The 16,609-nt window shown below is 41.9% G+C and overlaps 1 protein-coding gene across 1 annotated transcript in view; it reads right to left on the bottom strand.

The window, feature by feature from the left end:
• Window positions 1-16,609, bottom strand: part of LOC127875946 (structural maintenance of chromosomes protein 5-like) — a 77,328-nt gene that overhangs the window by 2,229 nt on the left and 58,490 nt on the right. Inside the window, exons 22-25 of the mRNA XM_052420713.1 lie at window positions 15,667-15,756; window positions 3,925-4,062; window positions 2,585-2,764; window positions 1,637-1,732 (exon numbers count right to left, since the gene is read on the bottom strand). Of these exons, the coding sequence (XP_052276673.1) occupies window positions 1,637-1,732; window positions 2,585-2,764; window positions 3,925-4,062; window positions 15,667-15,756 (504 nt within the window). The remainder of the gene's footprint in view (window positions 1-1,636; window positions 1,733-2,584; window positions 2,765-3,924; window positions 4,063-15,666; window positions 15,757-16,609) is intronic.

The raw sequence follows: 16,609 nt of genomic DNA, 5'->3' as shown, positions 1-16,609 counted from the left end.
CACTTTTGGTCGATTAGCATATTTCTCAGGCAACCCTGAGGCAACAGTGACCTTGACCTTCAAATGAATGACATTGAAATGAGCAGTGGTGATCTTCTAGTACTGGCCAACCTTTATGTCAAGTTTGAAGACTCTAGGTACAAGCATACCAAAGTTATAACATGGAATAAGAATTTTAACATTTTTACCTACCAAAGTTATAAGAACTTTAACATTTTTACATTCAAGGTCACAGTGACCTTGACCTTAGAATGAATGACCTTGAAATGACCAGTGGTCATCTAAGTGTGCTTGCAAACCTTCATGTCAAGTTTGAAGACTCTATGTCCAAGCATACCAAAGTTATAACAATTTTAACATTTTAACATTTAAGGTCACAGTGACCTTGACCTTCAAATGAATGACATTAAAATGACCAGTGGTCATCTTCTAGTACTGGCCAATCTTTATTTCAAGTTTGAAGACTCTAGGTACAAGCATACCAAAGTTATAACATGAAATAAGAACTTTAACATTTTTACATTCAAGGTCACAGTGACCTTGACCTTCAAATGAATGACCTTGAAATGTCCAGTGGTTACTTACTAGTTCTGGCCAACCTTCATGTCAAGTTTCAAGACTCTAGGTCCAAGCATACCAAAGTTATAACAACTTTAACATTTTTACATTCAAGGTCACAGTGACCTTGACCTTCAAATGAATGACCTTGAAATGTCCAGTGGTTACTTACTAGTTCTGGCCAACCTTCATGTCAAGTTTCAAGACTCTAGGTCCAAGCATACCAAAGTTATAACAACTTTAACATTTTTATATTGAAGGTCACAGTGACCTTCACCTTCAAATGAATGACCTTGAAATGACCAGTGGTCATCTGTTAATCCTGGCCAACCTTCATGTCAAGTTTGAAGACTCTAGGTCCAAGCATACCAAAGTTATACCATGAAATAAGAACTTTAACATTTTTACATTCAAGGTCACAGTGACCTTGACCTTCAAATGAATGACCTTGAAATGACCAGTGGTTACTAACTAGTTATGGCCAACCTTCATGTCAAGTTTCAAGACTCTAGGTCCAAGCATACCAAAGTTATAAGAACTTTAACATTTTTTATATTGAAGGTCACAGTGACCTTGACCTTCAAATGAATGACCTTGAAATGACCAGTGGTCATCTGTTAATCCTGGCCAACCTTCATGTCAAGTTTGAAGACTCTAGGTCCAAGCATACCAAAGTTATACCATGAAATAAGAACTTTAACATTTTCGAGCACGCCGCCACCCCGCCCGCCCGCCCGCCCCCCCGCCCGCCCGACAACATCAATCTATAAGCCGAGATTTTTTCGAAAAAAATCCGGCTAAAAAAGAAGTACTAAAATGCCATCCGAACAAAGGAATGAACATTTCGTCAATTTCGTTCCAAAAGTGAATTATCTGCAAGTGAGCAAATAGAATGAGTACTGAAACTGAACATTTCAAGCAAAAGTGCACGTAAATGAAAATTTCCTCAATTTAGTGATAAAAATTGCCAAATTTCCATTGCACTGGTGCTCGTAAAATATTTGTATATTCTCACTTTACTGAGAGAAATAATGCATGTTATGACCCCGACAGCAAGCCAATATACTCAATGTCCTACCTTAGGAGTGAGGAGGAAGTACTGAGAGGAGGACATTGTGCATACTGTGGTCACCACCAGCTCAAACACCTTGCGCTCATTCACTGGATCCATGCCCTGGATCAAAAACAGAACACGTTGATAAAATACTCGTCAGTGAAAACGCCCGTTAACACAAAAACAATGTCTTGAGGCACTCTTACCTTTAGTACTGGTGTTGTTGGTTATAATTCAATATTTGTAATGCATTTTGTCAATTCTGTTGTAAATGATGCCAATAATAGAGAGCAAAAAATTTACTCTATAACAAGTATAACATACAGAAATCTGCTGAAAATTTACATAAAAGTTGAAAGAAGAAGAGATGCCAAGTGCAGACTTCATGTATTTGGAGATGCTTCTAGTAACAACAATTTTGCTTTGAAATTCTTGTAATTAGTGTTTTATAAAACACTACAATCTTAAATATAAACTTCTTTCATCACCTGTTCAACTTCACATATTAATACACAGTCCATAATGGGATTGCATAATGAGAGTCAATTTCGAGCTTAAATCTTAGATTTTTCAAAATGGTACCACCCCACAAACTTTTCATTCCCTCTTAAGTCATGGGCACTGTGCACTGTTTCATGCATATGTTCAGTTTTTGTCCATATACGAGTCTAGTTGTGGGAAAACTGGGCTAAAGACATATTCACAAGTGTCCTGCCAGATAACCCTGTGTAGTCCGCACAGGCTAATCAGGAACAACAATTTGCGCCTTCACTGGATTTCTGTTAACAAGAGACCTAAAATAAGCAAAAAATTCCATCAAAGTGCAGTGTAATCCTTCATAAGCCTGCATGGACTGCACAGGCTAATTTATTAGCCTGTGCAGACTGGGCTGATCTGGGATGACACTTTATGCACATACATTTAGCCCTGTTTTCCAAGTACAGGCCTGATATATCAACAGTGTGCCCCCACCTGATTGATCTCATCCACACATCTGAACGGCACCCTGGCAATCTCCTGGAGGGCCATCATATAGAGCACTGTGGTCACACTGCGCTCTCCACCGCTCTGGTGGAAGGGAGACAACTCCTTCAGGGGCTCAGAGTCGCGGAACTTCACCTTGATACGGACCCCGTATTTACTATACTCCTCCTATAAGATAACATGTGATATTTACCTGGGCATACTAGTTCACATCTCAAATCTGTATCTTCTATAAAAATGTAGTTTGTACAATCACCTTCTTATGAAATGCTTGCTTGGTTATTGTCACCTCAGGTACTTCTTTGATGTGTTATGGGTACTCTAAAGTATACTACAATATACCCCAGGTAGGGAAAATATACAAAAAGTACGTCAAAGTAAAGCGTATTTTCTGTACACAGGTATATTGCAATATAATGAAGGGTACCTGAGGTACTCTCCAGTAGCACATGAGCCGACAACCACAAATTGAGCTCAAGAAACAGAATCTGCAGAACAAACCATTATTAAACCTTTACCACTTAGATACGCATTTGTAGTCCTTTAAAAAGTTACATTTAATTAAAGACATTTCTTACAAGATTCAAGTTTTAAAGGCTTCATTTCCAACACTTAGATACTGATGAGCAGCAAACAGCATAAAACTTGAACAGACTGTGAGTTACTCGCATGCTGTCCTGGCTTTATGCTGTTTGCATAAAGCCATTTTAACTTCGCTTCTGAGTGGGAAAGGGTTAAATATCTATAAATGAGGCAACTGCACACAATTAAAATAACAGGATAAGAATTCAGAAAGTAAACATTAATAGACTCAACCAAAACTGTTATAACTTCTGAAAAACTTGCAGAACATAATTATGTAGGGAGGGTTAAAAATATGCCAATTTAAAAAAAATCAAATAAAGACTTTAAGATCATAGAAACATATGTAGTATATTTTCTACAACGATTAATTGAGCAAAAAAATAATCTATATAATCTCATGCTTAATTCACTAAAAGCAATATTTGTCATCTGTAATATTAAGGAATGTCAAAGAATAGTTGTATATCAGAACATATGGACACTTCGTTATAATTGGGTTGTAACTCTGTATCCAAATAGGGTAATAAGTATCATAATCATGAAACAAAAAAAATATACCTTATTGATTAAGCTTACAAATGCCTTATAGTTCACATTATTGAATCCACACAAGCTATAGCCTCTGCATCCGATCTCCACTCTTTACCAGACATGTAATAACATGTCAGACATGCTCAATTGATATGTACTAAACAGATTCAACACGAAGGTGCTTTCCCCCAGTTTAGTTTGAATTAACTCACCGGGTTGTCTGGCACATGTAGGTCCACCTCCCCGACACACTTCAGGCACTGGAAGAAGAAACTAAACTTGGTGTTGATCTTCTCTATCAGCTCCTGCAAAGGTCCAATCCAATGAGCTTTTGCTTCCTCAATATCAGCCTGTAAAAAGAAAAGCACAAGAGTAGAACGATGGCTGTATAACAGGTACATTGTGATAGTACCTAACATCTATAAGTAACAAGATATGTGTTTGTCAGAAACACTATGTCCCCTTTTGCGCCGCTTTGAAACTATATATTTGACCTTTGACCTTGAAGGATGACCTTGACCTTTCACCACTCAAAATGTGCAGCTCCATGAGATACACATGAATGCCAAATATCAAGTTGCTATATTCAATATAGCAAAAGTTATTGCAAAATGTTAAAGTTGGCGCAAACCAACCAACCAACAGACAGGGCAAAAACAATACGTCCCCCACTATAGTGGTGGGGGACATAAAAATAATGGCACTACCTAACAACCACAGGTACATGTTGAAACTTTCTCAGATCTACAGGAACCTGGTACAATACCTAACATTGTATGGTACCTCATGATAATATCTCATCACTACAGGTACATGGTGACTAATATCACAACTACAGGTACCTGGCTAGTGGCCAGCTGATGCTACTCAACCAGGTCTCTCTCCATCCTTTCTATACACTACCTCACTACAAGAGGATCGGATGACACTATCTCACAACTACATATACCTGGTGACACTATCTCACTACTACAGAAACCTGGTGACACTACCTCACTACTAGAAGTACCTGATGACACTACCTCACTACTACAGGTACCTGATGACACTACCTCACTACTACAGGTACCTGGTGACACTACCTCACTACTACAGGTACCTGGTGACACTACCTCACTACTACAGGTTCCTGGTGACACTATCTCACTACTACATATACCTGGTGATACTACCTCACTACTACAGGTACCTGATGACACTACCTCACTACTACAGGTACCTGGTGACACTACCTCACTAGTACAAGTACCTGATGACACTACCTCACTACTACAGGTACCTGATGACACTACCTCACTAGTACAAGTACCTGATGACACTACCTCACTACTACAAGTACCTGATGACACTACCTCACTACTACAGGTTCCTTGTGACACTATCTCACTACTACATATACCTGATGACACTACCTCACTACTACAGGTACCTGGTGACACTACCTCACTAGTACAAGTACCTGATGACACTACCTCACTACTACAAGTACCTGATGACACTACCTCACTACTACAGGTACCTGATGACACTACCTCACTACTACAGGTACCTGGTGACACTACCTCACTAGTACAAGTACCTGATGACACTACCTCACTACTACAAGTACCTGATGACACTACCTCACTACTACAGGTACCTGGTAACACTATCTCACTACTACAGGTACCTGTTGACACTACCTCACTACTACAGGTTCCTGGTGACACTATCTCACTACTACATGTTCCTGGTGATACTACCTCACTACTACATGTACCTGGTGACACTACCTCACTACTACAGGTACCTGTTGACACTACCTTACTACTACAGGTTCCTGGTGACACTACCTCACTACTACAGATACCTGGTGACACTATCTCCCAACCCGTGTACCTGGTGACACTATCTTACAACCACAGGTACCTGGTGACACTACCTCACTACTACAGGTCCTGGTGACACTATCTTACTATTACAGGTACCTGGTGAAACTACCCCACTACTACAGGTACCTGGTGACACTTCCTCACTACTACAGGTACCTGGTGACACTACTTCACTAAAACAGGTACCAGATGATACTACCTTACTACTACAGGTACCTGATGATACTACCTCACTACTACAGGTACAGGGTGACACTACTTCACTACTACAGGTACCTGGTGACACTATCTCACAACCACAGGTACCTGGTGACACTATCTCCCAACCACAGGTACCTGCTGACACTTCTTCACTACTACAGGTACCTGATGACACTACCTCACTACTACAGTACCTGGTGACACTATCTCACTTCAAAAGGTACCTGGTGACACTACCTCACTACTACAGGTACCTGGTGACACTACCTCACTATTACAGGTACCTGGTGACACTACCTCACTACTACAGTACCTGGTGACACTATCTCACAACCACAGGTACCTGGTGATACCACCTCGCTACTACAGGTTCCTGGTGACACTACCTCACTACTACAGGTACCTGGTGATACTACCTCACTACTACAGGCACCTGGTGACACTACCTCACTACTACTGGTACCTCGTGACACTTTCTCACAAATACAGGTACCTGGTGAAATGACCTCACAACCACAGGTACCTGGTGACACAACCTCACTACTACAGTTATCAACTGACACTATGTCACTACTACAGGTACCTCGTGACACTATCCCACAACAAAAAGTAACTGGTGACACTACCTCACTACTGCAGGTACCTGCCAAAACTATCTCACAAAAAAGGTATCGATGAATTATCTCACTATTACAGGTACCTGGTGACACCATCTCACAAATACAGGTAACTGGGGACACTATCTCACTTCTTCAGGTACCTGGTGAAACTATCTCACTTCTACAGGTACCTGGTTACACTATCTCACTACTACATGTACCTGGTGACACTACCTCACTACTAAAGGTACCTGGTGACACTACATCACTACTACAGGTACCTGACAACACTACCTCACTACTACAGGTACCTGGTGATACTACCTCAATACAAATTTTTTAAATAAAATTCATTTTAATTATTAAATACTTACCTGTTATCGTATGCTTATACTTTCCAAGGGGAAATAACTCATCCGGAATTTTAACTGGGAATCCGCCACCTCAATACCGTAATACAGGCCAGGTTAAACATAGTGCAATGCAACCTAGCCAAAAATCGGTAACCAACCCTCAATATTCTTTTAATATATATATACAAAAATATTAATCGAATAGCGGGGTGGGAGGTGGGACTTACCGATAACAGGTAAGTATTTAATAATTAAAATGAATTTTATTTAAAAAATTTGTTTTAATGTCATAAATACTGACCTGTTATCGTATGCTGATTTTGCAGCTGCGGTGGGAAGGTTCGTATATATTTTCCCAACACAGTAGAACCCATAAACAGGGTTATCAGCTAATGATATCAAGTAATCTTCGTTAAAACGGTATTATTTATGACTTCTCGGACAGAGTAATATGTCTATGTCGTAAAGAAGACACTACCGTTAGTGAAACCACAACAAGCCCAAACGTATACAAATTGTATTGTTGGCACTTCAGAAAACGAAGATAAAAAGATGACAAGGTGGTCGGATTCCTCCAGTAAACAGCTTAGAGCACGTCAAAAAGTGGGGTGTGATTAATATATGCCCACAAAACAGACAGAGCTCTTAATTCATGCGGTCAGATCCTAAAAAGGAATGAATCCTTAGATAGGATAAGATTAACTTTCCTTAGTCGAGGTCTAACCCCGAGAAATAGAAGCCGCAGACACATCTCCCCCCCCCCCTTTTTGGGGGAAATGAAGAGTGTCTTTGAGAACCTCGAATGGACTTCTGACTAACACTGCTGAGATAGAACTTCAAAGCCCTGATTGCCCAAAGAAGTTTATCCTCATCTTCATGACTACCAGTTTAAGAAAACTTGGAAACTTGAAGGTAGAAGCCATATAGAGGACTTGATATTAAGCAAGGAATCCTGGCTGACACAACAAAGTGAAAACAACAATAGATCCAACTGGAATTGGTCGTATTCAACAGAAAAAGCATGAATTTCACTTCTCCGTATGGTAAAAGCCATAATAAGAAGGAAAACCGTCTTAAAATTATATTGGAACTGTTAATAAGCCTGATGAAAAAGGTTCATAGGGAGCTCATTAAGCATCCCAACATGTTACACAAGTCAAAACCGCTTAAGAAGGTAAAGGAATGAAAAACATAGTGTTGACGTTCCAAAGTTTGGATCAGTTCCAAAATAGGTAAGACAGCACAGAGTTGCGATGACTTACACAAAACAAGGTATACGAAAGCATAATCTCTATCCTTTGATGAAGAAAAGAACAAATTTCTTATCATCAAGAAAAAGATGAGAAAAACCTCTATGTATCTAGCAGAGTGATTAAGGTAATAACTATGCTCTCAATTACCCAGTAAAAAAAAAAATGAATTTCCATAGAACCTTTATACAGTTCTGATGGAATTATCCTTGCACAAGTAACAAGGATTGAAACTCTAACAGAAAAACGTTCTTCTGTAGAGATAACTAAAAGTTATAAATGGCCAGACATGAAGTGGCACATGTTTGAATCAGTAAAAATATGTCTCAGTGAGATATGATATTTGACCTGTGAAGAAGTTTCCTGATAATAATTGTACAGGAGACTTAAAAGGTCGTAGAATCATAATCCCATGGTTCATTAAGTATATTTCATGAAATTATGGCAAAAACTCAGTCATTGCAAAAACTCACCAAGAAGGCAAGATATTCCAGTTTATGTCAATGGACGAATGTATAACAATCGCACACCCTGCTGGATCGATTTCTGTGAACTGCATTGTTGACGTTGTTCAGCATACCGGTATGCACTGCGATATACGATCGCATAACGCTAATAACTAGCGTTTGATGATAAACAACATTCTTTGATATACTATGTACACCATGCAACTCGTCTGCAACTTCACTGCCGCGCATGCGCAATTACATTATTGAACCCAACGGAAAAATAATTCGAAAGAAAGAACTGCAGGACAAAAGGTCCAACAGGGCGTTGAGACGAACTGGTATGAGAAAGACGATAGAGAAAATTTGTTGTTCTTGCAAAGAACGAATAAGTTCCTGATTTCCAGTTACAAGGAGTGATAATATGATCACCTCCGTGTCTGTAAGTAAACCACGACCGATGTGTGATAGTTGAAACCATCACAAAGGAATCGTGAAAAAGTGTTGTAAATGAAAAACAGCTAAAAAGAATTTTCGCTTTTCAAGATGTAGATGTGCAGGTGATATTCGTTAGGATACCACATAATTGAGAAAATCAAGATACGTTGTTCTATGTGATCGTCCATAACCTTATCTGCTCACATCTGTATAAGATGTAAGGAAGGTTGTGGTAGAATAAACTATATTCTTGCCAAGATAATCTTCTAGTCTAGACACCACTGAATAGTGGTAAATAATGACAAAAAGATGGAAATCTGTGTCATTAAATAATCCCGAGATTAATACAATTATCTTAAAAATAAAGCTGAAACGGACGTAAGAAAAGACGTCTCAGCAGAAGGACCGGTGACCGGACCGGTAAATACCGACCGGTGACCGGAACCATTTGTCAAGGATGGGTGGGCAAAGAAACCACGGCAAGCCGAACTTTCCCACTCCAAACACACTTGAAAATTGGTAGAATAGGACAGTGTTTAACACTTATAAGTTTATGACCTATCTACAGAATATAGCCTCTTCTTGAACCAATAACAGGCGCCTTTAAAATCCTGGATAATACAGGTCGCGAAGTCATCGATTTGCGAAGTACGGAAATATGATTGATAGTGGTACCTCCGAAATCGGAGGTGTGATGGCAGAAAAAGGTGAAAACCCTAGGGGTAACCTTAAGCGGGTCCACGCTTGCCGGTAGAATGCATGGAAGTCTTAAAATCTGACTTGATTAATCCATTTACTTCAAGACTTCTAACCTGGACGAATTCCGAAAGGAATACGACCAGTTATAGGAAGACGGCCTGTTATGGCCAGAAGTGTAATAGAAGAATAACTTTAAGATGAGGTCCCTCCAGATCCTAGGATCTAAGATCTGAGTTCAATAGGTCCTAAGCCATCTACAAGACTGTAGCCGCTATGCGGTCAATCTGATAGGCAATCCTATGTATCAGAACTCTTGTTGATTCCAGTAGCTTGAAAATATGCACTGCCGTAGGAGCAATAGAAAAGCAGAAGTCGATACAAATGTCGTCTTGCTAATCCTGCTAGCGTCATTAATGTGTCCCAACTGTTCCGTGACACTGACTGCAAAGTCTGTAGCCGACAGGTAAAGGCGGTTAAAACAATTCATCCTTCGGGTATCGAACATAAATTAATAGAGGTCAAATAGTAATGTTCGACCTCAATGCTAGTCTCCGAGCCCACTTCAGCCGATCTATCTGCAAGACCAGTAGTCTGCATGTAGCCGGTTGAGATAGAAGTACAAATAACAGATATAGCATGATTTGGTAACCGTCGCCAGTAGAACATCAGTATTGAAAAACACAAAAAGTCATGTAGATTGTTGAATCCATAAAATATAGTATTCAATACAATCATAGCCAGGGGTATACAACTATGTAATGTAGACGATACCCGTGATACTAAAAATTGACCGATGAAAACACAGTGGAATACCGGTAATTGGTAAGTGGTGACCGAACCGGACCGGTCAATGGCCGGTAACTGTAGCCCGGTGAACGGACCAGTCATAATATGACCGGTGACGTTACCAGTTAAAGACCGAAAAATGGTGGAATCCATATGGTCTGTTATCAATGTCAAGCACTGCTCGGAAAAGAAGATCATGCCAAAAAAAATCCAATCCGATGGCGATGAGACATCACTTATTCTGACCGGAGATCAGTGATCGGTGATATGACCGATGAATGGTGACCGATGTCCGGTGATCGGGACCGGTATAATATAACTGCGTCAGAATGGAAATATCTGGTGCAGAAGAATGACCATCCACGAAGTCATCTGATAATGTTAACCGGAAAACAACGGTAGATTATCAGTATTAATAGGCATAAGTGTCCTTGTAGTCGTAGTGGAGAAAAGAACAGCTTATCCCGAAGCCTGAATGTTAAACGAACTAGTGTTCGTATACAACTACGGCTCGGTGACTGCAACATGTGTGGATGCCATAAGAAGAACCATCACACGTGGAATGGAGACATGATATTCCTAAAGGAATAAAATGGAGAACGTCGATATGACCAGTAGGTTCATTAACGCCTACGTGAGAAGTGGCGACATCCATATAACTTCGATGCCGAAATATTGTTCGGCTACGCTGGAAATATTGTCTTCTACAATATTGTCTCCGTGAGCATTGACATGATCGCTTACGAGCGTATCAACGCCGAGAACTGCTCAATGAAGGAGAGGTATGTTCGATAAATATCCAGTGGTGCTCAATGCAGTCCGCTGATGTCTACGTGAAGGTTGACGACGTCCTCGTTTCCTGCGATGTCGAGATCTGGATCGGCCGAGATGTGGATCGGCTGTGATGAGACCGAGATCTTCTAGAATAACGTCTACGTGAGTGACGACGTGATCGCTTACGAGAGCCGCGACGATGAGAACTGCTCGACGAAGAAGAGCGTGTCCGATGTCTAATCCTTGATGAAGACGATGTATTCAACGACGAATAGGAGAATAATTCAATGAAGAAGACCGAGTTCTTCTTCTTGACCGGTGACTGGTGTTATCGGTGGCAGGCCTAACTGATGACTGTTGACCGGTGACCGGAGCGGTGATCAATGACCGGACCGGACCGTTGACATGACCGGACCGGTGACATGACCGGACCGGTGACATGACCGGTAACGGGACCGGACCGGTGACATGACCGGTGACCGGACCGGTGACATGACCGGACCGGACCGGTGACCGGACCGGACCGGTGATCAATGACCGGACCGGTGACCGGACCGGACCGGTGACCGGACCGGACCGGTGACCGGACCGGTGACATGACCGGTGACCGGACCGGTGACCGGACCGGACCGGTGATCAATGACCGGACCGGTGACCGGACCGGACCGGTGACCGGACCGGACCGGTGACCGGACCGGACCGGTGACCGGACCGGTGACATGACCGGTGACCGGACCGGACCGGTGACATGACCGGTGACCGGACCGGTGACATGACCGGTGACCGGACCGGCCGGTCAGACGTCGATCAATGGTCCGTGATCAACGTCCCCGGTGACGTACCGGTCATATCATGACCAGTGTTGTCACCGGATAATGACCGTATGGCGGATGCCAAATGGTCCGGCATTGGTCGATGTCCTTGACCAAAGCCATCGGGCAAAGACCGGCTGACGGGTGTCGCCATATGGTCTGATGTTGACCGACTGTCTAAGAGACTTAGCATAGTACGGTCGCGATCGTGCCCGATACCCGGTGACTGATACTGCAACTATCATCCATGATCTGCGAAGTCACCGGGTATTTATCCACTCTTGTTTCTGCGACCATCATGTAGTCGAATATATGAAAAACAAGAGCAAAGCATATTCAACCATAAACTGGTCACAGACCAGATTATCATACGGCACATAAAATCATTATTTGACCATAATGAAAATTATAATAATACTGCCGTAGATCATAAATTAAACAAAAGTTTAATTCAAAACAGATGAAAAATAAAATGACGATCAATTAGATTGTCATACGGAACGTTAAAATCATTATTGCACACAATGGCAAATGATAAACAATCTGTCAATAGATGAACACGCTTTGCACGATCTCGTAACACATTAGAAGAACATGCTTTGCACGTTCTAGCAATGTATTAGAAGAGCACGTTTTGCACGTGGTCGTTCGCGCCTGAAAACACCCAGCATGGTAGAAATAAACCATTGTTCGATAAAAACAAGCATGGCTTACCTTTAACAAATGAAACAAAATCCATTAAATCCACACAAATTAATCCGAATGAGAAATAAAAAGATAAATAACACAATTTATCTATTCAAAACCCCAATCAACCAAGTGAAAAACAATATTTTAATTCAGAGCCGTAAAAGACACGTATACACCTGGTTGATCCGGAAAGAATATTGAGGGTTGGTTACCGATTTTTGGCTAGGTTGCATTGCACTATGTTTAACCTGGCCTGTATTACGGTATTGAGGTGGCGGATTCCCAGTTAAAATTCCGGATGAGTTATTTCCCCTTGGAAAGTATAAGCATACGATAACAGGTCAGTATTTATGACATTAAAACTACAGGTACCTGGTGACACTAACTCACTACTATAGATACCTGGTGATACTACCTCACTACTAAAGGTACCTGGTAATACTACCTCACTAGTACAGGTACCTGGCGATACTTCTTCACTACAACAGGTACCTGGTGATACCACCTCACAACTACAGGTTCCTGGTGACATTACCTCACTATTACAGATACCTGGTGACACTATCTCACTACTACAGGTACCTGGTGATACTACCTCACTACAACAGGTAGCTGGTGACACTACCTCACTACTACAGGTACCCAGTGACTACCTCACTACTACAGGTACCTGGTGACAATACCTCACTACTACAGGTACCTGGTGATACAACTGAACTACTACAGGTACCTGGTAACACTACCTCACTACTACATGTACCTGGTGATACTACCTTACTACTACAGGTACCTAATGACACTACCTCACTACTACAGGTACCTGGTGACACTATATCACTACTACAGGTACCTGGTGATACTACCTCACTACTACATGTACCTGGTGACACAACCTCACTACTACAGGTACCTGGTGACACTACCTCACTACTACAGGTATATGTTGACACTATCTCACTACTAAAGGTACCTGGTGATACTACCTCACTACTACAGGTACCTGATGACACTACCTCACTACTACAGGTACCTGGTGACACTACCTCACTACTACAGGTACCTGGTGACACTAACTCACTACTACAGGTACCTGGTGACACTTCCTCACTACTACAGGTACCTGGTGAAACTAACTCACTACTACAGGTACCTGGTGACACTACTTCACTACTACAGGTACCTGATGATGCTATCTCACTACTACAGGTACCTGGTGACACTATCTCACAACTACAGGTACCTGGTGATACTACATCACTACTACAGGTACCTGGTGACACTACCTCACTACTACAGGTACCTGGTGACACTACCTCACTAGTACAAGTACCTGATGACACTACCTCACTACTACAAGTACCTGATGACACTACCTCACTACTACAGGTACCTGATGACACTACCTCACTACTACAGGTACCTGGTGACACTACCTCACTAGTACAAGTACCTGATGATACTACCTCACTACTACAAGTACCTGATGACACTACCTCACTACTACAGGTACCTGGTAACACTATCTCACTACTACAGGTACCTGTTGACACTACCTCACTACTACAGGTTCCTGGTGACACTATCTCACTACTACATGTACCTGGTGATACTACCTCACTACTACATGTACCTGGTGACACTACCTCACTACTACAGGTACCTGTTGACACTACCTAACTACTACAGGTTCCTGGTGACACTACCTCACTACTACAGATACATGGTGACACTATCTCCCAACCCGTGTACCTGGTGACACTATCTTACAACCACAGGTACCTGGTGACACTACCTCACTACTACAGGTCCTGGTGACACTATCTTACTATTACAGGTACCTGTGAAACTACCCCACTACTACAGGTACCTGGTGACACTTCCTCACTACTACAGGTACCTGGTGACACTACTTCGCTAAAACAGGTACCAGGTGATACTACCTCACTACTACAGGTACCTGATGATACTACCTCACTACTACAGGTACCGGGTGACACTACTTCACTACTACAGGTACCTGGTGACACTATCTCACAACCACAGGTACCTGGTGACACTATCTCCCAACCACAGGTACCTGCTGACACTTCTTCACTACTACAGGTACCTGATGACACTACCTCACTACTACAGTACCTGGTGACACTATCTCACTTCAAAAGGTACCTGGTGACACTACCTCACTACTACAGGTTCCTGGTGACACTACCTCACTATTACAGGTACCTGGTGACACTACCTCACTACTACAGTACCTGGTGACACTATCTCACAACCACAGGTACCTGGTGATACCACCTCGCTACTACAGGTTCCTGGTGACACTACCTCACTACTACAGGTACCTGGTGATACTACCTCACTACTACAGGCACCTGGTGACACTACCTCACTACTACTGGTACCTCGTGACACTTTCTCACAAATACAGGTACCTGGTGAAATGACCTCACAACCACAGGTACCTGGTGACACAACCTCACTACTACAGTTATCAACTGTAGACACTATCTCACTACTACAGGTACCTGGTGACACTACCTCACTACACCATATACCAAGTGCTTACCTCACTACTACAGTTACCTGGTGACACTACCTCACTACTACAGGTACCTGGTGACACTAACTCACTACTACAGGTACCTGGTGACACTACCTCACTACTACAGGTACCTGGTGACACTACCTCACTACTTCATGTACCTGGTGCTACTACCTCACAACTACATAAACCCAGTGATACTACCTCACTACTACGGGTACCTGGTGACACTACCTCACTACAACAGTACCTGGTGACACTACCTCACTAAAACAGGTACCTGGTGACACTATCTCACTTCTTCAGGTACCTGGTGATACTACCTCACTACTACAGGTACCTGGTGACACTACCTCACTACAACAGTAACCTGGTGACACTACCTCACTACTACAAATACCTGGTGGCACTACCTCAATACTACAGGTACCTGGTGACACTACCTCACTAATACATGTACCTGGTGACACTACCTCACTACTACAGGTACCTGGTGTGTAGCCAGCTGCCTCTCCTTCTCAGCCAGCTCTCTCTCTAGCTTCTCTATCTCCACCTGCCTCTTCTGGAACTCTTGAATCACCTGAAGACACACACACCACTGGTAAAACACAAACACAGCAGTGTTTCAGTGAAGACAATATACACTCACCAGTGATTCAGTGATGACAGTACACACACAGCTGTGCTACAATTACAATAACAAGCAAATTCTTTTAATTGATATCCGCCGCCAATATACTTCTGGACACAAAAAAAATCTGGACAGATGGACAGCGCCAAGGTGCATCATCCTCTTATCCATATATATACTCAAACCAAGTTTGAATGAAATCCGTCTCCGGACACACAAAAAAAGCATTTTTTCAAAGTACAAAGGGCCATAACTCTGTTATTATCTGATGGTGTATAATGCCATATGGCGTGCATCATCCTCTTATCCATATATATACTCATATCAAATTTCAATGAAATCCGCAAAAGCACTTCCAAGATATGGCTCCGGACACACACAAAAAGCATTTGTTCAAAATACAAAGGGCCATAACTCCTTTATTATCCAATGTTGTACAATGCCATTTGGCGTGTATCATCCTCTTATTCATATATATACTCATTACAAGTTTCAATAAAATCCGCCAAAGCACTTCCAAGATATGGCTCCAGACACAAAAGAGCCGGAAGGACGGAAAGACGGACGGACGGACAACGCCAAAACAATATCCCTCCGCCTATGGCGGGGGATAATTAGGAGCAATTCTTCAGTCAGGAATGAACATGTATAGCAGCGTTGCATTCAGAACTGGTTTCCAACGAATACCAGGTCCTACATAAGATGTTTCATATTTATACCTCATGTTATGGCCAATATAATTATCCTCTACAAATTCCAGATTGAACAATCACAAGGGCAATAATAGTTCAATTATGACAGC

The sequence above is a fragment of the Dreissena polymorpha genome, chromosome 4 (genome assembly GCF_020536995.1).
Source record: "Dreissena polymorpha isolate Duluth1 chromosome 4, UMN_Dpol_1.0, whole genome shotgun sequence".
NCBI classification, from domain to species: domain Eukaryota; kingdom Metazoa; phylum Mollusca; class Bivalvia; order Myida; family Dreissenidae; genus Dreissena; species Dreissena polymorpha.
The sequence above is the reverse complement of the archived record's forward strand: the minus strand, read 5'-3'. Positions and strand labels throughout refer to the sequence as shown.